At 41.0% G+C, this 22,875-nt stretch overlaps 2 protein-coding genes and 1 long non-coding RNA gene across 4 annotated transcripts in view; 1 reads left to right on the top strand and 2 right to left on the bottom strand.

Moving 5' to 3' along the window:
• Positions 1–16,474, bottom strand: part of TDP2 (tyrosyl-DNA phosphodiesterase 2) — an 18,161-nt gene extending 1,687 nt beyond the window's left edge. The window contains exons 1-6 of the mRNA XM_017505235.2: positions 16,097–16,474; positions 15,926–16,011; positions 7,836–8,009; positions 6,464–6,555; positions 3,372–3,490; positions 1,642–1,812 (exon numbers count right to left, since the gene is read on the bottom strand). Of these exons, the coding sequence (XP_017360724.2) occupies positions 1,642–1,812; positions 3,372–3,490; positions 6,464–6,555; positions 7,836–8,009; positions 15,926–16,011; positions 16,097–16,351 (897 nt within the window). The 5' untranslated portion in view covers positions 16,352–16,474. The remainder of the gene's footprint in view (positions 1–1,641; positions 1,813–3,371; positions 3,491–6,463; positions 6,556–7,835; positions 8,010–15,925; positions 16,012–16,096) is intronic.
• ACOT13 (acyl-CoA thioesterase 13) overlaps positions 16,473–22,875 on the top strand; it is a 38,599-nt gene continuing 32,196 nt past the window's right edge. The window contains exon 1 of the mRNA XM_017505239.2: positions 16,473–16,712. Within this exon, the coding sequence (XP_017360728.1) occupies positions 16,632–16,712 (81 nt within the window). The 5' untranslated portion in view covers positions 16,473–16,631. The remainder of the gene's footprint in view (positions 16,713–22,875) is intronic.
• LOC108287063 overlaps positions 18,066–22,875 on the bottom strand; it is a 16,729-nt gene continuing 11,919 nt past the window's right edge. Inside the window, exons 2-3 of one of the 2 annotated variants that reach the window (XR_001818193.2) lie at positions 19,887–19,948; positions 18,066–19,283 (exon numbers count right to left, since the gene is read on the bottom strand). This is a non-coding gene — a long non-coding RNA (uncharacterized LOC108287063). Of the gene's footprint in view, positions 19,284–19,797; positions 19,949–22,875 lie in introns of those variants that run through there. The other variant, XR_001818192.2, reaches the window with a different exon arrangement.

The following is a 22,875-nucleotide window of genomic DNA, read 5'->3' as shown; positions in this document are numbered from 1 at the left end:
TTTTTTTGAGATGGATTCTCACTCTATTGCCCAGGTTGGAGTTCAGTGGTGCACTCTTAGTTCACTAGAGCTTCTGCCTCCCAGGTTCAAGCAATTCTAGTGCTTCAGCTTCCTGCCGAGCTGGGATTACAGGCATGTGCCACCATGGCTGGCTAATTTCTATATTTTTAGTAGAGATGGGGTTTCACCGTGTTGGCCAGGCTAGTCTCAAACTCCTGGCCTCAATCACCTCGGCCTCCTAAAGTGCTGGGATTACAGGTGTGAGCTACCATGCCTAGTCATTTTAACAATTTTTAAGTGTACAGTGATGTAGCATTAAGTACATTTACATACTTATGCAACCACGACCATCCTCCATCTCCAGAACCTTTTCATCTTCCCCAATTGAAACTCTGTATCCATTAAACACTAATTCACCATTCCGGTATTCCCTAGTCCCTGGCAGACACCATCCTAATTTCTGTCTCTATAAATTTGACCAGTTTTGGATATTCATATAAGAGGAATCACATAATATCTTTTCCTTTTTGGACTGCCTTCATTCACTCAGCACAATGTCTTTAAGATTCACCCATGGCCGGGTGCGTTGGCTCACACCTGTAATCCCAGCACTTTGGGAGGCTGAGGTGGGTGGATCACGAGGTCAAGAGATTGAGACCATCCTGGCCAATATGATGAAACCCCGTCTCTACTAAAAGTACAAAAAGTTAGCCGGGCGTGGTGGTGCGTGCCTGTAGTCCCAGCTACTCAGGAGGCTGAGGCAGGAGAACTGCTTGAAACCAGAAAACGGAAGTTGCAGTGAGCCAGGATCGCGCCACTGCACTCCAGCCTGACAACAGAGGGAGACTCCATCTAAAAAAAAAAAAAAGATTCACCATTTTGTAGCATGTGTCAAAGTTTCTTCCTTTTTAAGTCTGAATAGTATTTCACTGCATGCATACAGCAGTTTGTTTATTCATCTATCGGTGATTCTTGGGCTGCTCCCACCTTTTAGCTATCGTGAAGAACATTGCTGTGAACATGCATGGGTACACAAATATCTGTTCAAATACCTGCTTTCACTTCTTTTGGGTACATACACCTAGAAGTGCAATTGATGTATCACACAGTAATTCTACGTTTAATTTTTTAAGGTCCTGAAAAATTCCGCTGTGTCTCAACTTAACTATAGGCAGAGAGAAAAAGACTTTGTTTCAGACCTGGAGATCTGGGCATGGTGGTGGCAGGAAAAGTGTGTAAAAAAGGCTAATATGCCAAGAAAGAAAAGGAAACCTCATAAGAAAGAGAGTTATGGATAATCATCATGGTCAAACTTTTATTTTATTCTTATCTTGCAACTAGGAATACTGCAAAGAACCTTTTCTAAACTCTTCTAAAATCATTTTCTCTTTCTTTCTAATCCTGTGTGTGTGTACGTGTGTGTGTGTGTGTGTGTGTATTGTTTTGCGTTGTCTATTTCTCATGCACACTCTACCTCTAGGCATACAGCATAAGCTAAACAAGTATTTGCTGAATTGCAGGGTCACTTACGACATTTTGGGTGACTAAAGGTCCTAGTTTTAACAGCTTTAGTCAAAGGAAGCTAAGTTAGTTTCCATAGCAATCATCTGTCCTCAGACATGGAATTGAATTTGTACTCACCTCTTGATCCCTTAGGTTTGTATCTCCTGCGAATATAACTGTTGCTGACTCTGGAGCCTCTTGCATTTTCTTTAAAACGATTTTTAACTGATTCATTCGTTCCTTAGCATGCCCTTTGGTGCTCTCCAAATGAGATGTCATAAGACAAAGCTCATTTCCTGACACATTCACCTGCAACAGGACAAATAACAAGTTATTAAAATTGTTTGCTGACTATTAATACTGACCTTTGATAACAAAATCAGCAGACTGATCTACCAATTGGTATATATTTACTAACTGAAACTATGTAATCAGCATTGTGTCTATCCCTCTGGATCAAAAGAAATATTAAAGTACTAACTCTGCCCCAAAAGAAGACTATTCAGCAAGTACAACCTACCCCCAAATGTCACCTCCACTGTGAACCTTTCCCCAGTGTCCCGGGCCTTTTCCCAGGGTCCCCCATGGCTCCCTCCTCAATACACCTACTGCATGCTGAACAGACTGTTTTAAAGCCCCTTAGACTAAATTAAAAGGATAATTATTTCCCTCCTACAAAGCCGTAAGTCATTTGCAAAGCAGAGATGATTCTTATTTATTGCTGTATTATTAAGGGCCTGGCTGGCATACAGGTATTCCAAAAGTCAGTTAATTGAATGAATGAGAATCATTTACCATTTGCAATTAAGACATGAACAACGTACAATCTGTCATTATACTAAGTGCCTGCAGAATCAAGTCTATTTCTTTCATACTGGTCATTCATGCTCTTCTATAATCTGGAGCCTACTTCTCAACCTATCACACTTCCCTCTCCATGGACCCTACACCCAAATGAATAGAATGTTCACTCATACTCGTACATGTACACCTCTCGCAACCTGCAAAAGTTTGCCAATGGTGGTTTCTCTACCTGGACTCTTCTTAATGTCTATGTTCACATTTTTCAGGGTTCAATTCAAATACCATCACCTCTATAAAACCCTCACTAAACAATCTGGCTAAAAGTCATCTCTCCTTTCTCTAAACTTCCACACATCATTTATGCCTTTCCTATGTTTTAGTTACTATATATACACTCTCCCTTACTAATCTATAAACTATATGACAGCAAGATCTATTTTTCATTTTTTAAGTCTCATAGAATACAATATAGTAGCATGTACAGAGTAGAAAGTGAAAACATTACTTTAGGAAGCGAATGTGGAACGTTAGCAAACTCTCAAATATTCTTTTTTTTTGTGTGTGACAGTCTTGCTCTGTCACCCAGGCCGGAGTGCAGTGGCGTGATCTTGGCTTACTGCAACCTCCACCTCCCAGGTTCAAGTGATTCTTCTGCCTCAGCCTCCCGAGTGGCTGGGACGATAGCGTGCCATTACTCCCAGCTAATTTTTGTATTTTTTAGTAGAGACGGGGTTCACCATATTGGCTAGGCTGGTCTTGAACTCCTGACCTCGTGATCCACCCTCCTCGGCCTCCCACAGTGCTGAGATTACAGGTGTGAGCCACTGTGCCCAGCCCAAACTCTCAAACATTGTTAAGAAAACAACAGGTTGATAATTCTAAGTCTATTTGCATTTAAAATTTATGTAAAAACTTAATTTTAGAAAGTTTTTAAGACTAAAAGAATCTACGTATATGGAGCAAATTTTTCTCTACAGGCAATGGTTTTAAAAATAACACCACAAAACTATGAAAAAGTCTATTCCTTTTTTTTATAAAACACTCAATTTTTAAAAGTTACTCACATGCACACACAAAAGGTTTCTCATCATGCTGGTACTTGGAAAAGGAATAATCTCTTGGCTTTTTAATTTCACTCTTGATTTCTTCAACATTATAGCTGTGAAATATCCTTCTTCATGACCTACAAATGTTTGTGGGTAAGAATTTAGGCTGAGGAGGTCAAGGGTATTTTCAGTTTACCACAAGTTTGCCTATTGAAGATTTTCATAACAAACGGGTAACAGACATTTACATGGATCTAAATTTTCGAAGTAAACTATTATTTCAAAATAGTTCATCATGGCCAAACAAGTCTACCTCCTCCCTCCCAAATTTTAACTAAAAGCTTAGAAGAAATTTAAAAAATAAAGGCACACAAATGCCAAAAAATAATTAATGCTGCCAGTATCAGCTGAGAAAACTTGAGGAATTTCTGAAAGACATGGAATAGATGAGACAAACTGTGGCCAACTGATATCCACTTACTACTTCTCATACTAGAAGTTCCAGAAAAATTACAGTAAATGGATAAAAATATACAAAGATATAAACCTACAAGAACAGAAAATAGAATCAGAGGTGCCATGATTGAAAGCTTCCAATAATTTTTCAGAAAACAGATGGAGACATGGTAACTGGTTTATCAAAACAGAGGGAAACCACTTGAGTGACTGTAGCAGAGAACCAAAGCAAGCAGATCGGCTCCACCGCAATGTGGAAACACTTAGTATTGAACATAAAGGTACCACAAAAGGTAAGATGCTGAGCTAAGAAGAGGAGGGCCAGTGCAAGGTCTGGATATGGGGTAAAAAAACTCCCAGGTTTCCTCAACTCCTCAAAGCTAAGTGACTGCCCCTCTATTAACAGGAAACTACAGTTTTACAGAGAAACCAAATTTTAGAGGCTCCAGAGTCACCAGGCACAGGGAGGGGCATGTGTGTTAACACAGCGCTAATAGGGGAATGAGCTGCATAGGATTAAGTAAAGTGTGCCTACTTAGTTTCCTTCCCCTGGCCTGCTTCCCGAAGGTAGGCAAAACAAGCACACCACCCCAGCCCCAAAGCCCAGAAGGCAGAAAGTTAAATAATTCTTTTTTGGAAAAACAAACTGGCCTCAGATTAAAGGCCTGTATATACCAACACACTGACAATAGTGGGTCTCCCCTCAAATAAATAAGCAGTTTGCTCCACAATTAATCCCTTACCCATCTCCAAAAAGGTACTACTTAGCCTGGCTCAGGCATACTAAGCTGTAATCAACATTTTAGTGTCTGGTGTTTAAATGTGAACCAAAAGCCAAGGATCCCTACATATGTAAGGAATAGGTCTAACATGACATAATGGATACTGACATGACATAACATAATCAAAATCAAAGAAGAAAATAAAAACAACGCAGGTAAAGAGATTAAAACCTAAAACAAATGAAAAACTAACAAAAAAGATAATGTATCCATAAACCAAGAAAAGTGTGGCCATAAAAAAGATATTCAGTGAATAGGATGCCTAGAAAATTAAAATAGTCATATCTATACGTCAAGATACTTGCCAAGAAAGTAGAACACACAGTCAATTGAGATAGGAAAATAAGAGAAAGTTAAGAAAATTCAAGGATCAACCCAGGAGGTCCACCGTTTAACAGAGGGAGTTCAGAAAAAGGGGAAGAGTAAAAAAATTTTAAAGGAGGGAAGAATAGAGAGGGAGAAAAGGAAAGAGAAATAAAAAAAATGAAAGGAGAGGCGAGGGGAAGGGTGGGACGGAGGGAGAGAGAAAAGGATTTTCCACAACTAAGGTTTTCCACAACTAAGGTATTCCACATATCCAGATTTAAAGTTCCCACCAAGCATTCAGCACAATAAATTTTTAAAAGACCCAAAGAACATGAGGGTTAAAAACAAGACCCTCAAAGCTTCCACAGAGCAGGGAAAAAGAAAAGATTAAGAATTAGAATGGCATCAGCCTTATCATCCATCATCAATAATGGAAACTAGAAGACACCGAAGAATGCCTTAGAATTCTGAAGGAAAACATCTATTTACCCAGATATCTATCTTCAGTCAAACTATCAAGAACTACAACGCTACAACACGGGCATTTTCTACTATGCTGGGATTCAAAAACTTCACTAACCATGCACCACTTCTTAGAAAGTAAATAAGAGAAGATGTTCCAATAAAATTAGTAAGTAAACCAAAAAGAAGCATGGAAATCAGAAATCCTAAAAGAATCCCCAAGAGAATACAGAAAAGTTTTATAAAGAGAGACACACACAGACTGAGAGAGAAGCCTCTCCTTAGCAATTCTCGATTAAGGAGCCAAAATTAAAAATGAAATTAAAAATCACATACTATGTAAAAATGAAAGTCAGAGAAAACACTACACAGTTGACCCCCACAGGGTTGAACTTCAAGGGTCCTTTATACAGATATTTTTTCAATAAATACAGTTGGTCCTCTGTATCTAGGGGTTCTGCATCCACAACCAAATGTGGGTTGAAAACACAGTCTTCCCAGACACGAAACCTGCAGATACGGAGTGCTCACTTTTCACACAGGTGGGTTCTGCAGGGCAGACTGAGGAACCTGAGTATGTGTGAATTTTGGTATCCACTGAGGAACCCTAGAACCAATCCCCTGAGGATACCAAGGAAAGACTGTATATGAAAATCATGAGATGTGGCCAAAGTAGTATTTTAAATATATTTAGCAAAACAAAATAGATGGAAAATTTAAAGACTAAATTACTCAAGGCAAAAAAAGTCAAAAAGAACAACAAAATGAATTATAAAATAAAGATTTTTTGAAAAAGCATAACCACAATGTAATTATCCCACTTAAAACTTTTAACAACTGATTTTCACCAAAAGTATTGTTTCTCAAATTTTAGTAATTTATATTTTCCTGAAAAATCATCCATTTCAACCACCTTTTCACACTTATTAACATTAAGTTGTATGCAATATTCTCCTATACTTCTTGTAGTATCCTGTGTCTTGCTTAGTTTTCTCAAACTTATTTATTTGTGCTTTTTCTTCTCTATGTTCCAATAGACTAACTTTGATTTATCTTCCACTAATCTGTTTTTCAAGGAAAAGTTTAAACAACAAAAATTGTTACCTGTAATAATCTCATAATTTTTTGCTCTCTTCTTTAGGTAGCTACAATATGGGGGAATAACTTCCTGTAGAAAGACCACATCTGGGCTGTACCTAATGAAAAACATCAATTTATGACAAATACCAAGTATACCGTTTCATTTCAGCTACCTAAATGAAGGAAATTCCACAACATACCAAAAATAAAAAACTATTATCCTCAAGGGTACCTAATATTGAGTGTTTATGCTGATCTTTGAAAATTATGAAATGAGAAAGATCTGTGCTTTTTCTTTTTTTTTTGAGACGGAGTCTCACTCTGTCACCCAGGCAGGAGGGCAGTGGCGCAATTTCAGCTCATTGCAACCTCCGTCTCCCGGGTTCAAGTGATTCTCCTGCCTCAGCCTCCCGAGTATCTGGGACTACAGGCACACGCCACCACACCCAACGCATTNTTTTTTTTGTATTTTTAGTAGAGACGGGGTTTTACAATGCTGGCCAGGATGGTCTCAATCGCTTAACCTCGTGATTCGCCTGCCTCGGCCTCCCAAAGCGCTGGGATCACAGAGGTGAGCCACTGCACCCAGCCCTGTTCTATTAATGTAATACTATAAGAAACTTATTTTTAAAAACTAGAATAACTGACAATGGAAACCACTATATTGAGAGACTGCAACGGTCCTACACACTAATAGATGCTTTCGACGTTTCTTTCAATCTTCTTGAAGCAGTTATTATCCACAATGAAGAAAACTGACCACCAGAGAACTTAAGTGATTTGCCCAAGGTCACAGAGCCAGTATGGGGGCACAAATAGAATCTTTTTTGTAGTTTTAATTTCACAGTAATTATAAACAAAGTTAAAGAAGAAAATGGTACTAAAAGGCTTCTAACAAAAATGAGTGTTCCCTCTTTGCTGCAGCCTGCAATACTGCTCTCTCAGAGGCAATCACCTCAATTCTTTCAGACATTTCTTCCCAGAGCTGGACATTGAACTTAGGTTTTTTTTTTTTTTTTTGAGGTGGAGTCTTGCTCTGTCACCAGGCTAGAGTGTAGTGTGGAAGGATCTCGAGTCACTGCAACTTCCACCTTCCAGGTTCAGGCAATTCTCCTGCCTTAGCCTCCCGAGTGGCTGGGATTATAGATGTGTGCCACCATGCCTGGCTAATTTTTCTATTTTTTTTTAGTAGAGACTGGGTTTCACCATGTTGGCCAGGATAGAATTTATCTCCTGACCTTGTCATCCACCCACGTTGGCCTCCCAAAGTGCTGATTACAGGCTGAGCCACCATGCCAGGCAGAACTTAGGTTTAATTCTAAAGCTCATAAACTTGAACTGTTACTTTGTATATATGTAAGACACATTACTATTAAAGAGAAGTGATAATACTTACAAAACTAAATATGAACACACCCCTCGAGCCCTCTCTGCCAGATTGTTTAGATCTAATCCATCAATATTCCAGGTAATGAAAGAGAACATGCTGCCATTTTCTTGCTGAGTATCTTCAGATGGGCTGATTTTAGAACTGGTGGAATCAGTTGTTTCTTCATTGGTTAGGTCAACACTGGCAAGATAGGAATAAAACACAGCTTTGCAAATAATCTATAAACTGATTAAGAATTATTTTATATTTGTAGCCCTCATTTTACAGACAAATTTTAACAGAGCCCTAAAAGTGACACTGTCCTCACAGGGTTAACAAGAATTACATGCCAGGTTCCAGATAAAAATATAATTCAGCATTAATCTCACTTAACTTTCATAGCACTTTGATCCCATAGCACTACATACTGACGACTTGCATCCTCATGGTTCCTAAGGGTAGGATCTCTGACATCAGAATCATAAGGCTTTTGTTTAAGAATTGCTTAAGATGGGCTGGGCGTGGTGGCTTACGCCTGTAATCCCAACAATTTGGGGGGCCGAGGTGCGTGGATCACCTAAGGTCAGGAGTTCGAAACCAGCCTGTCCCACATGGCGAAACCCCATCTCCACTTAAAATACAATATTAGCTGGGCATGGTGGTGCATGCCTGTAATCCCAGCTACTCGGGGGGCTGAGGCAGGAGAATCGCTTGAACCTGGGACGTGGAGGTTGTAGTGAGCCAAGATCGTGCCACAGCACTCCAGCCTAGGCAACAAGAACAAAACTGCATCTNAATTGCTTAGGATGTTTTTCAGACCCTGAATTCCAGCAGAAAGCTGACACCAACCAGTTTGAAGACACCTCCAGAGGAACAGAATCAGCATGAGAATTCATCTCCAGATCCTATGACTTCATCGCTGCACTCTGACCAACCAACAATCCTCACACCTTGGTCCACTCCAAACCCTTTAAAATCTCAAGCTCCAAACTTCTCAAGGAGAACTTGGTCTCTTGGTTTGGCAGCCTTCAAATAATTTTTTTTTCTGCTGCAACCCTTGGTGTGTCAGGGCATTGACAAGCTGTGCCCAACTACCTTGGGCACACATCCAGCAGGCAGTCAGCACCTCCTGAGGGTGTGTCACAGGGGCATCCTTAACCTTGGCAAAATAAACTTTCTAAATTGAAAATTTAACTTATAAAAATAAACTTATAAATAGACCTGTCTCAGATACTTTTGGGTTCGTAGATTCTTATTGCACTGTCCAAATGTTTGCTCACTTAGGCAGTCACAGGCAACTCAATGTCCTTCAATGACATGTGTCACTAAAATAGCTGTATAAAACTATGATCTCAAATTAGACTCAGAAACGTAAGACTTCTAAATCTTTTTGAAATAATTTTAAATCATATTTTAAATAAGATCTCCTTGTGGCAGATAAATAACAACTGCATATTCTTTGCTACCCCTCCCCTTTGAATCTGGGCCTTAGCCGCTTTCTTAATGCAGGGAAAGTATATTCCGGACTTTTGAGGCTAGGCCTTAAGATAACCGGCCACTTCCATTCAAGCCTTTTGGAACACTCCCTCCAGGAACCCTGGAACTGCCACGTAAAAAGTCCAACCACCCTGAGATTGCCACGCTGGAGAGGACAAAGGCATGTGCTTCAGTCCATAGTCCTGACTCCACCATCCACCAATTGCTGCCCCAACCAATGCCCCAGACATATGAGTGGATAAACAGTATTAAAAGGTGACTACTAAGCATTTATAAAGTATTCGTACATTTTAAAAATAGGTAGGGTGCAGTGGGCCACACCCATAATTTCAAAACTTTTGGGAGGCCAAGATGGGCAGATCACGAGGTCAGGAGTTCGAGACCAGCCTGACCCGCATGGTGAAACCCTGCCTCTACCAAAAATACAAAAATTAGCCAGACATGGTAGTGCACGCCTGTAATACCAGGTACTCAAGGAGGCTGAGGCAGAAGAATTGCTTAAACCCGGGAGGTGGAAGTTGCAGTGAGCCAAGATTGTGCCACCGTCTAGCCTGGGCAACAAGAGCAAGATTCTGTCTCAAAAAAAAAAAAAAAAAAAAAAAAAATAAAAATTTTTAAAAAAAAAAAAAAAAAAAAAAAAAAAATTTAAAAATTTAAAAAAAAAAAAAAAAAAAAAAAAAAAAATTTAAATAGGTGTTTGAATTTATAATTTTAATGCCAACATTTTAACTTTTCTATTTTGAAGTAATTTCACTTTTAGCACTATAAAAACAATTTTTTATTTAGTTTAAAAACAAAAAATTCCCATATACCATTCACCCAGATTCCTCTAATGTTAACATTTTTTTAAAATTTTATTTATTTACTTATTCATCTTTAGAGATGGGGTTTCACCATGTTGGCCAGGATGGTCTTGATGTCTTGACCTGGTGACCTGCCTCGGCCTCCCAAAGTGCTGGGACTACAGGTGTGAGCCACTGCACCCAGCCTCCAATGTTAACATTTCACTTAACATTTACGTGCTTTATTCTTTTTATTCTGAACCATGTTTAAATATTTTTGTGTTATTTCCTAAACACGAAGACATACTTAGAGATATGTATCACATTTGAAGAAGTGTGTCATTAGGTGATTTCATTATTGTGCAAACATCATAGAATTTACACAAACCTAGATGGTACAGCCTCCTACACAGGCTGTATGGTCGAGCCTATTGCGCCTATGCTACAAACCTGTGCAGCTGCTACTACACTGAATGCTGTAGGCACCTGTAACAGTAACTCTTTGTGTATTTTAAAATACCTAATATAGAAAAGGTGGAGCAAAAATACAGTAATACAATCTAAAGGGATCATCTTCATTTGTGCAGTCTGTTGTCAACTGAGATGTGGTACATATCTGTATATTCTAGTATAATCAAGTCAGAAGATTATCACTGATATGTATTTTTTACTTTTTTTTCCTTATTGCCTCCTGCAACTACATTTAATATTATCTAATTTAAAGACCTAGTCAGCTCTTGCCAATTGTGCTACTAGTGTTCTAATCCAGGATCACGTTACAGTTAGATGGCATGTCTCTTTTAATTCTCTTTAATTCAGAAAAGTTCTTTAGGCTTTGTCTCTCATGACTCTGTCATTATTGAAGAGTACAGGCCATTTATTTTACAGAATGTCCTTCAGTTTGGGTTTATGTGTTCTTATTGATTCAGGTTGTGCATTTTTTGGCAGGAATGTCACAGAAGTGATAGTATGTCCTCCTCCATGCATCATATCAAGTATCTGATATGGAGCTGTCCCATTCCTGGCGAAGTTAGCTTTGATCACTTGATTAAAGAGTTGTTAACCAGATTTCTCCACCACAAAGTTATGATTTTCCCCACCAAAGTATTTTGTGGGAAAGTACTTTGTGATTATATAAATATGCTGTGGTTCACTGAACTTGCCTACTAGTTTTATTGCCGGTTGATGATCCCTGCCTGAAATAATGATCAACATGGCAATTCCCAAATGAAGATTTTTCTAATTCTTCACACCTTCTACATTTAATTGTAGTTTTCCTGCAAGGAAAAATATTCCCTTTTCTCTTGAACAACTGTATTTATAACAGCATGGGTTCTTTTTTTCTTTTATGGATTGTATTCCATTCCTACCAAGTATTCTGTTATTGGATTACATCAGATTTGATGGCAAATGAGGGTAGGCAGCTTTTAAACTAGGTCGTGTGCCCTTCTGGCAGGTCAACATTCTCTGAGCACCTGCTTACTTTCTAATACCACAGATACGATAGGCTCATCTTGTGCTTTTTTCACTCCTGCTCTGGAATCAGTCATTTCTTTTTAACTTCTTTATTTTTACATTAAGCCCCTTGCATTCTATGAAATCACTTATTTCTAAAAAGCCCTTGCTCCTTTCAGTGAAGAATGGTATTTACAGGCCACGATCTGGGTGCCTTATGAACTTAATGCCAATTTTGAAGCATAAAGTACTTTTTTTTTGGGGGGGGGACGGAATTTCGCTCGTTACCCAGGCTGGAGTGCAATGGCGCGATCTCGGCTCACCGCAACCTCCACCTCCTGGGTTCAGGCAATTCTCCTGCCTCAGCCTACCGAGTAGCCGGGATTACAGGCACGCGCCACCATGCCCAGCTAATTTTTTGTATTTTTTTAGTAGAGACAGGGTTTCACTGTGTTGACCAGGATGGTCTCGATCTCTTGACCTCGTGATCCACCCGCCTGGGCTTCCCAAAGTGCTGGGATTACAGGCTTGAGCCACCGTGCCCGGCCGCATAAAGTATTTTGAACTGTCTTCCTTTTACATAAAAATAACCTTCAAGAGCATCAAAAACACCCTATAAGTGCAAAACTTTCTTTTGTGAATTTCACCCTGCCCAAAAGTTCTATTAAACAATGAAACTTTTTTCAACGTCTTACCACCAGAAAAAGCCAAATGATTCCATGCCTAATCAAAGATGTTATTTCCTTTTTATTGAAAGCATTAAAACCAGAAAGGAAAGATTGTTAGCGCTTTACTTCTGTCAAATCTTCTATTTCGTAATTGCATTTAAATATATACATATATATATATATATTATCAAAGACCAGGTGTTCCTTCATCACATTAGGCCCCTTACCTATCCAGCATGCACACTTTTTTCCCCAAGTTTAAAGATGCCCAACTACAACTCAATCTACCTCATAAAACTGTAAACATAACCCTTACTTTCCTCAATGGGTGGACTGTCATGGGTGATGCATGGGGAGAGCATGATGGTGTCATTAATTATTAATCATAGCTTATACTTACTGGGCTCCATATGCCAGGAGCAATTCCAAGTGTATTACACCTATTAGCTCACTTAATCTTTACAACAACTCCATGAGGAAGGGGCTGCGCAGATAAAGAAACTGAAGCAGGGCCGGGCGCAGTGGCTCGAGCCTGTAATCCCAGCACTTTGGGAGGCCAAGGCAGGTGGATCACCTGAGGTGAGGACCTTGAGACCAGCCTGACCAACATGGTGAAACCCTGTCCCTACTAAAAATACAAAAGTAGCCAGGCGTGGTGACACATGCCTGTAATCCTACCTACTCAGGAGGCTGAGGCAGGAGAATCGCTTGAACCCGGGAGGCAGAGGTTGCGGTGAGCCAAGATCGCCCCATTGCACTCCAGCCTGGGCAACAAATTCCAAAAGGATGTGTCAAAAAAAAAAAAAAAAAAAGAAAGAAACTGAAGCAGAGAAAAGTTACACAGTTACTAAATAGCACAGGTGGACTTAGAACCTTTGCATTTTGGCTCTGATTCAGTAGGTCTGGGTGAGGCCTAAGATTCTGCATGCCTAACAAACTCTCAAGGAGTGGCATGCTGCTGGTCCAGAGGGGTCCACACTCTGCCTAACAAGGCTCTGGGACATGGGCTATCAATGCTGGCCTTGCATTAGAATCACTGCACAGCAAAAAAAAAAAAAAAGCCAAAGAGAAATAAATGGACCCCACTCCAGACTAATTAAATTAGAATCTCTGGGTTTTTTAATTTCTCCAGATAATTCCAATATGCAGCTAAGATTCAGCATAGTTGGCCAGTTGTGGTGGCTCTTGCCTGCAATCCCAGCACTTTGGGAGCCTGAGGTGGGTGAATCACCTGAGGTCAGAGTTTGAGACGAGCCTGGCCAACATGGTGAAAGCCCATCTCTACAAAAAATGCAAAAATTTGCTGGACGTGGTGGCAGGCGCCTGTAATCCCAGCTAACTGGGAGGCTGAGGCAGGGGAATCTCTTGAACCCAGGAAGCGGAGGTTGCAGTGAGCCACCCTTGCACTTCAGCCTGGGTGACAAAGGAAGACTCCTCCTCAAAAAAAAAAAAAAAAAAAAGACTCAGCATAGCTGTTTTAAGAGGATTTCCCTTGTCTCTTATCAGACACTGAAGATAGATTCCAATGTAGAGGGCTAAATCACTTTAGTGTTCAATTTCAATTTTTGTCTATTGATATCCCAGGAATTCACTGAAGAATTGAGATTCCTGCCCTATTCGTTTAAGACAGCCAAAGCCCTTGCTCAGCAGGCTTGAGTGTTTCTGGTCATAAAGTCTTCTAATCGATTTCTTTCTTTTCCTTTCATTTTTGCTAAAGCCAACATCAAAAATCTAATCAGGCCACACTCTGTGAATACACAGCCCTTAGAAACACCTTGAAGCTTGATCCTTGCCCAGTTTTCTCTTTAACAAACTAAACTTTAAAAGCTCACTCTCATTCATACTTGACTTGAGTTTTCAGAGACAGAGACCACAGGCTAACCAACACCTTTGCCGTTTTTGCCAATTTACCATCCCCGGTTAAAAGAATCCTAAAAGCCATGCACCACTGCTAAGCTTGATTCACATCTTTTCTGAGGGCCTATTCCAGGAAATCCACTTATTTTGTTGCTATTTATTGGTTACAATATAGTCTGTTGCAAGCAACAGACATTAACTCAGGTTGGTGTGACCAAAATGTGAGAATTTATAAGGAAACAAACATGTCACAGAGCCTAGTACAGAAATGCAGCCATGTTTAAGGAAGGGCAATCAAAAGACTTTCTCTCAATCCTACTCTTCAACTTCCCTCTGCAGACCTCTGTTCTCAGCTTCTCTGTACACCAAGAGATATGGAAGTATCTCCACAGTTGCTAGGTTAACATATTACAGTTCCAGCTCCAAAGGAAGATTCAGACTTGACTGTCTTGGTCCTAATTCTGGAACCGAAGAGAGGATCTGACTGGCCAGTTTGAGCTGGGTGAACACTTCCTAGTCCAACTTGCTCTGGTTAATAAAACAGGGGAGCCAGAGACAAATCACTATGGGTGAGTAGACAATTCCCCAATGGCATGACAGAGAAAGGAACTTAATGAAAATATCTTATCACATCTTGTAAGCGAGGGTAGCTGAAAAGGCCAAAGGGAAAATACAGTCTCCACTATTAAAAGTCAATTTCACAGGCTGTACATAGCTGGGAGAATTTTATACATTCAGTACATATTTATTGGGAGCTTACTAGGTGTCAAATGCTGTGTCAGACTGGGAAATTAACAATGTATAAAACAGATACTTCTTACTAGACGTGCAGTCTAGTAGGAGACATAAAATAATGAACAGCAATTATAATATGGACTAAGTTATTATAACAGGGGTCATGCAGGATGCTATAAGAGTACCCAAAAGAGGAACCTTACCCAGACTTGGGACATCAGGAAAAGCTTCCTGGAGATAAATCATGTTTCAGCTTGGGCCTTTAAGATAAATATTAGCAAGGAAGGAAAGAGAAAAAAATTCCAGGCAGAGGTAATAAAGATCTTTATGAAGGTTCAAAGACAGGAGAAAATGACCCGTTGGCAAAAACTAAAAGTTTTATATGCCTAGAACCTCGAAAGACAGGTTCCAAGTTGTGGAGTCAAATAGTAGAGGGCCTTGTAAGGCATCTAGACTTTTTTTTTTCTTTCTTTTTTTTTTTTATTGCATTTTAGGTTTTGGGGTACATTTGAAGAACATGCAAGACAGTTGCATAGGTACACACACGGCAGTGTGATTTGCTGCCTTCCTCCCCTTGACCTATATCTGGCATTTCTCCCATGCTATCTCTCCCCACCTCCCCACCCTCCAGCATCTAGACTTTTTAAGAGCAGTTGTGCAGGAACTGGGGAGGGGCAATGAAGTACAGGAGTGGGTGTGCATTAAAAACAACAGTAGCAGCAAAAACTATTATTCCGGCTGGCCAGCCTAGAGTCCAGAGCAAGCAAACAACACAGGAAGCCTGGAGACTTCCAATTTACCATTCTTCGTTAGAAGATTTTGCCTTTGTTCAGTTGTTTCGACCTCTCGCTTACCTATGTCCTATCATTTGGGTCAAAAATTACATTTTCAGTTTTTCCTCCCTGGACTCCAAATAATGTTCGAAGTGATCATCTGGGGGAGCAAAGCGCTCGATCCGCTGCTGGGGCGCATCTCCGTGCAGCAGCAGCAGCAGCAGCAGCAACGCCGGGCGCTCAGCCTCAGCGTTTCCCTCCCAGCTCCAGGGCAGGTCCCAGGACGCGCAGCGCAGCCTGGTGTCAAACTGCCCCCGTCCGGACAGGCTCCCGCTGCCCTCGGCACTTACTAGATCTTGGGCTCAGCGCTGGTTTCAGGACGGCGTTCCAAGGCGCTCTCCTCCACCGGAGGCTCGAAGTAGGAGTTCAGCGCCCTCTGAAAAACAAAGGCACCGGGATGAGGTTAGTGCGCCCCGCCGACCCAGTCAGCGGAGCAGGACGCGACGCCCCCAAAAGCTTACTTCCATCTCCCAGTCGTTCTCGGCCAGGTAGCACTGAGCCACAGCGGAATCGCAGTTGGCGACCGAGGCAAACTCCAAACACAGAAGTCGCCGCTTCTTCACCGCAGGCTCGCCCTCTTCCCCCGCCGCCTCCGTCCCGCCCTCCAGGCAGCTCCCGAGCTCCATCGTTTTACCGCTTCCGCACCGCCCCTTTAAGCGGAACAGGCGGCCCACATCAGGCTCTGCGCAGGCGCCCGCGCACAGGCGCGCTCGCATCAATTGCCCGGCGGGGAAACTTGCTCCGCTCTTCGAGAATAATTGGTGCAGCTGCGCCACAAGCGAACCGCCGAGGCGGTGGGGACGAAACGCGCGTGCGCGCTCCTCACTAGGGGGCGGACGACAGTGGCAGGCGGCGCGCGTGACGCCCGGCCTCTTGCGCGGCTGTCGGGGGAGGAGGGTGTAGCCTCTTCGCCCTCGGTGTCCTTCTTCCATTAACTTCTGGGCTTTACGGCTCTTCCAAAGTTTGTTCTTGCGCAGAGCCCGAAAACCATCCGCGATGAACGGCGTGACCCAGAATCTGCGGGAGGTGCTGAAGGCCTTGGCCAAGTCTCGCTGTTTTGATAGAGTTTTGGAAAAGGTATGGGAAAGGTTTTTTGGGAAAGGTTTGGGAGGCGAAGACTCGGGTTCTAATGAAGGGAAAGAAAGCACCGTGCTTGGTGCTGTTGTGAGCTTGGAATAATTATCTCTCGTTAGGTTCTGTCCTAGTACGCGTGTAAATTCATCTTAGTATTAATAATTGCTACTTAAAGGAGCTCCTAAGTATGCTCGGTCGAACGCATACGTTCTCTATCTAAACATAGATAAGTGTGATGATGACTCGTGGAGACAGAATTCCTCAGTTCTAGAGCTGGAAGGGACTTTGTAGTTGGATACTTCCACAGACAAGCGTCTGCATTCCTCCAGATAAGGGTTAAGAGAAACCTCTACATTTAAGGCGCATTATTAATTTTCTAGGCTCTAAAGGATTAGAAGATAAATAATTCCAATAAGGTACAAAAGCCAAGTGCTTGGTAGAGTGATGAATGAAGGGAGAAGTTGTTCCTCCTGTTGGTTTGGGAAATTTCTCAAATGCATGCAACTCCTGAAGAAGTAGGTTAGCCCTTAGGGGAAGACCGAGTCCTTTTAAAACCAGCACTCACAAAGCCTGGAGGTGTTTTAAGAGATTCCTTTTGGGAAGCAGCGAAGTGCCACAGAGCTAGGCAGAATCGTCACTGCCCCTTTCGTTTGAGCTAGGCCAGAGTCAATAGTTTTAAGTGTCCTTGTGTAGAGAGTCTTGATTGCAAATTGTCTTAAGTTCTTGGCATTTTAAACAAAGATTTGGACAAAGCACCCAGCAAATAAGCAAAGAATGAAGCAATGAAAGAACAAAAGCAAGGATTTATTTGTTTGTTTGTTTACTTATTTGAGTCAGAGTTTCGCTCTTGTGGCACAGGCTGGAGTGCAGTGGCGCGATCTCGGCTCACTGCAACCTCCGCCTCCCGGATTCAAGCGATTCTACTGGCTCAGCCAAGTAACCGGGATTATAGGCAGGCGCCACCACATCTGGCTAATTTTGTATTTTTGGTAGAGAGGAGGTTTCATCTGATAGTCTTGCTGATCTCAAATTGCTGACCTCAGGTAATCCACCTGCCTCAGCCTCCTGAAGTGCTGGGATTACAGGCGTGAGCCACTGTCCCGGCCAAAAGCAGAGATTTATTGAAAATGCAAGTACACTGCAGATCCCAGCACTTTGGGAGGCCGAGGTGGGCGGATCGGGAGGTCAGCAATTCGAGACCAGCCTGGCCAACATGGTGAAACGCCGTCTACTAAAAATACAAAACTTAGCCGGGTTTGGTGGTGCTATCTAAAATCCCAGCTACTCGGGAGGTTGAGGCAGGAGAATTGCTTGAACCTGGGAGGCTGAGGTTGCAATGAGCTGAGATCACGCCACTGCACTCCAGCCTGGGCAACAAATCAAGACTCCGTCTAGGGGGGTTGCGGGAGTGGCGGGGTGGCGGGGTTGCGGGGTGGGAGGGCGGTGGAGGAAAGAAAGTACACTCCAGTGTGGGAGCAGGGCGAGTAGCGGCTCAAGAGCCCTAATACCACGTAAAGGCTTCCCATTAGCCACTTGGTAGTCACCTCGTGTAAATGAAGTGGTGACCTGCAATTGGTTGTAGAAAGCAACCCTCAGAGGCTAAAGTGAAGTTACAAAGTTGGACTTCCGTGCAAACAAAGACTTGACCTGCAATCAGAGGCTGAAGTGAAGTTACATAGTTACACTCGTTAGGTCTGATTGGTTGCAAAAAGCATAATTTTTTTTAATAAGGGCTAACCACTCATTAGCATAATTTTGCTTTTTACAACCAATCAGAGGTACTTTAAGTTTCCCATCTGCCACGCAGAAAAGGTGGGGGTTTGCAAAGGGAGTTGGTGTGGAAAGTTAGGGTTCTCCTTTCAATTTAGTTCTAGGAGGTCGCAGTGAAGCCCCTGGGTTCCCTGCCTCCAGACCCTATTCTCCTGCCTCACTTGTAAAAAAATCGTGTTCTATAAGAAGCATTTATAAAGAAACCTTGTGAACCCCGAAAATTTGAGGCAGGTCTCAGTTCATTTACAAAGTTTATTTTGCCAAGGTTGAGGTCGTGCACAGTGACACAGCCTCAAGATGTTCTAGCAACATGTGCCCAAGGTGGTCAGAGCACAGCTTGGTTTTATACATTTTAGGGAGATATGAGACATCAATCAGTGTATGTAAAATGAACACTGGTTTGGTCCGAAAAGGCAGGACAACTTGAAGCAGGAAGGGGCTTCCAGGTCACAGGTAGGTGGGAGACAAATGACGGCATTCTTTTGAGTTTCTGATTCACCTTTCCAAAGGAGGCAGTCAGATACACTTACCTCAGTGAGCAGAGGGATGACTTTGAATAGAACGGGAAGCAGGTTTCCCATAAGCAGTTCTAAGCTTGAATTTAGTGATTTGGGGGCTTAAGGTATTTTCCTTTACATTTGCCCCCTTTTTAAAAATCCGTTGGATAATGCATTTTAGAAGAAAAATGAGCCTTTGGTCCCAGATGTCATCTGATCACTCATGGCTAGGATAGTTTATTCCTAGACTGGTAGGTCCTGTGTTATTAGGAAAGCTAATTTTTAGAAGGCTGGGAAGTCTCATGTCCTATGAAGAGAAGATAAGGGGAGGAAAGGAGAAAAACAAAAAAAACAATCCTGGAAAATCTATATAGGCCACATTATTTTGAAGCCCATATATCAGTTGGCTGGTATGAAAGTGGCTTATGTATATAAATAGGTTGCTCTTATTTTCTTCTGAAGTTTAAGTTGTCTAGCTTCAGTTTGCAGGGCTTTATGAAAGAACAGCTAAGTTTTCTATGATTTCAAATTAGGAAAAATGGAGAAGAATGAAGAAAAAATTGAAAATATTATTTGGGAGACTTGTAGCCAAGAAAAATTAGAATTCGGCCCAAACTGTAGAAAATAATAAAAATTGAAAAACATTAAGCAAGACTAGAAGCTAACAATAGGTGGACTATAGCTTTTGAAACATAATTTTTCTCTCTCTTTTTACTAAAGACAAATCATGATAGGACTGATTTGCTTTATTTTACTTGGCCAGATTATTTGTATAAAGTGCAGCAAGAATAATTATTTCTCACACAGTCTTTTTAAAATTGGCTTTAATGGACCTTTATTCCATAGAAGGAATTAATCTCAGATAAGACTTTAAAGCCAAGCCCAGCCATTGATTTGTACCATGAAGTACCTGTGAGTTTGGTGAATGTCCTCTCCTCTTGGTGTTCCGTGATAAACCAGGGGCTCCTGGACCTGTCAGAAAATGTTATTCTTTATTTACCATGGGTCAGAAACGCTGTACAGGGACTATGTAAAGTATGAGGCCAGTTTTCCCAAGGGATCTTGTTGGCTCCATATGTCAACTTTGATTTCTTAAAGGAAAGCAAACCGTTCCAGTCAAAGCCTTGGTAAAATAATCAGTTTCTCCAGCTGTGTCCTTTTACAAATGAAAGCAGATTCTTATTACACTTACGCAAATAACTGTATTGCCACAAGTTAAGAATACTTACAAATAGTTTCCAAATTCTGGAGAAATCAGGTAGAAAGAAACAAATATGCTCTAGATAATCATAAGAATATACTTTTTTTTTTTTTTTAAACAGTCTCACTCTGTCACCCAGGCTGGAGTGCAGTGGCATGATCTTGGCCCACTGCAACCTCCACCTCCTGGGTTCTAGTGATTCTCCTGCTCAATCTCCTGAGTCACTGCGACTATGGGCACATGCAACCACACCTGGCTAATTTTTTGTATATTTAGTAGAGATGGGATTTTACTCTGTTAGCCAGGATGGTCTCAATCTCCTGACATTGTGATCTGCCTGTCTCAGCCTCTCAAAGTGCTTGGATTACAGCTGGGATTACAGGCATGAGCCATTGTGCCTGGCCTTTTTTTTTTTTTTTTGAGATGGAGTTTTGCTCATTGCCCAAGCTGGAGTGCAATGGCACACCATCTCGGTGCACTGCAGCCTCTACCTCATGGGTTCAAACTATTCTTCTGCCTCAGCCTCCTGAGTAGCTTGGACTACAGGCACACACGACCACACCTGGCTGATTTTTGTTTTTTTAGTAGGGATGGGGTGTGACTGTGTTGGTCAGGCTGGGCTCGAACTCCTGACCTCAGGAGATCCACCTGCCTCAGCTTTCTGAAGCGCTGGGATTACAGGCATGAGCCACCATGCCTGGCTTGGAGTATACTAAACTGTTAAAAGCTGTCAATAGCTAAAAAGAAAAGTTTCAAGACTCTGAAAAACAAAGCAAAAGATCAACAACGTTTTAGGCAAAAAGTCAAAAAGATTAGTTCAGTATGTGTAGCTAATTCCTGTTCTACTTGCTATTCGTGAACATTTTAGCTCTCCATGAGTCCTGAAAGTTTTTCTTCTATTCTCATGTAATAATTTCCAAAGTTATTGGAGACCAGCATTTAAAAGGACCTGTTAGAGTTTTATAGCTGATTATAAAACCACTTTCTAAAGAGGACCAAGACAACACAACATTTGTCCGTTGTCATGCTGCATTCCGGAAGTTGCATTGAATTTCAGGGCGGCCATAGTCAAAGACACAATTGATGAGGAAATTTGTTACTTCTTCTCTGTAGCACACAGTAATTTTAAGGTAACAATTATGATTATTACTGATAATGTACACTAAGTTATATCAGAATTACAGGAGTTTCCCATAATTTTGGAACACATACCAATAACATATGTATACAAATATACATCTCAAAGAAAACCAAACACTGTCTCTTATTTGACAATGCTTCCTATGTTTTTGTGCCATATAAGCCAAATTATGCTATTTTTTGGACGTTAGGGAACCTAATATCTTAAAGGACTAATTAGGTCAGAAAAAGACATAATTTATAATTTGATGTTGGAAAGTTTGTCAGATATAGAATGTTTAAAACATCTGAGATCACAAAATAGGATCACATTTCATTGTGAAATAAATCATTCATTTAGCCAAAGTAATAACTCAAGGATTCCAAAAAAAAGTGAAAACCTTCATTCTTTGAGAGAGGAGACTTAACTTTCCAAACAACAAGCCCTAATAAAAACAGCATGAAGTAAATTAAATTTGCTTTTCAAAATTTTATAAACAATCTATAAAATTTTGAACTTGACCATAAGATATAACTTCCTACCAGGCACGGTGGCTCATGCCTGTAATACCAGCACTTTGGGAGGCCAAGCCAGGTGGATCATGAGGTCAGGAGATCAAGACCATCCTGGCCAACATGGTGAAACCCTGTCTCTACTAAAAATACAAAAATTACCTGCACATGGTGATGCACATCTGTAGTACCAGCTACTTGGGAGGCTGAGGCAGGAGAACTGCTTGAACTCCGGAGGTGGAGGTTGCAGTGAGCCAAGATTACACCACTGCACTTTAGCCTGGAGACAGAGCGAGACTCCATCAAAAAAAAAAAAAAAAAGAAAAAAAAGATAGAACTTCCATAAGCCTTTATAACCTTTATTAAGGAATTGGTTAATGTGTCAAGAAAACCTTGTTAATCTTATGCAGGGGCTTATATGCTGGTCTTGCATCATTGTGCCTTTGATATGAATGATTAATTTATAGAGAAGCTGAACTTATTTTCTTTCAAACTTGTCCCTTACAGTGTCACACACCCACCTCTTTTGATAGTCCCTGGACTTGAGGAGTTGAATAGCTTTAATTTCTGGCCCTGTGTCTCCGGAATGCAGTTTATTTTGATTAGCATCTTCAGAAGGGGCCTGAAGATGAGGCTTTCATTGCTGTCAGTGTTTAAGATTTAGCAGGACTTGATGTCCTTTTTACACCCAGGAGTCAAAGCCCTGTAAGTCAATGTCACAAGGACTTTTAAAGCACATGCAGGAAGATACACAGATGTAATCATGTTAATTAAAAAAATTTTTTTTTAATCTCAGTTTTTTCCTAAGCAAACCAAACTTAATAATAGTGGCATAGGAATTATTTCAACAAAATTGAAAATCTGTTAGGTCAGTTACCAAAAGGCAAAAGAAAAGACCTTCTGCAATGCACAGAATATTATGTTAGAAGAAAACATTTCTTTTAGACTTTAAGAAAACGTGCCTTTTTAAAGGAGAGAGACAACTGAAAAAAATGGCAAGATGCAATAAAAGTTGAACTTTCAGCTTCAAAAAACATATTAAACTCTTATATATATATATATATAT

Source organism: Cebus imitator, unplaced genomic scaffold (genome assembly GCF_001604975.1).
Source record: "Cebus imitator isolate Cc_AM_T3 unplaced genomic scaffold, Cebus_imitator-1.0 Scaffold335, whole genome shotgun sequence".
Classification (NCBI taxonomy): Eukaryota; Metazoa; Chordata; class Mammalia; order Primates; family Cebidae; genus Cebus; species Cebus imitator.
This window is presented reverse-complemented; position numbering and strand designations above follow the sequence as displayed.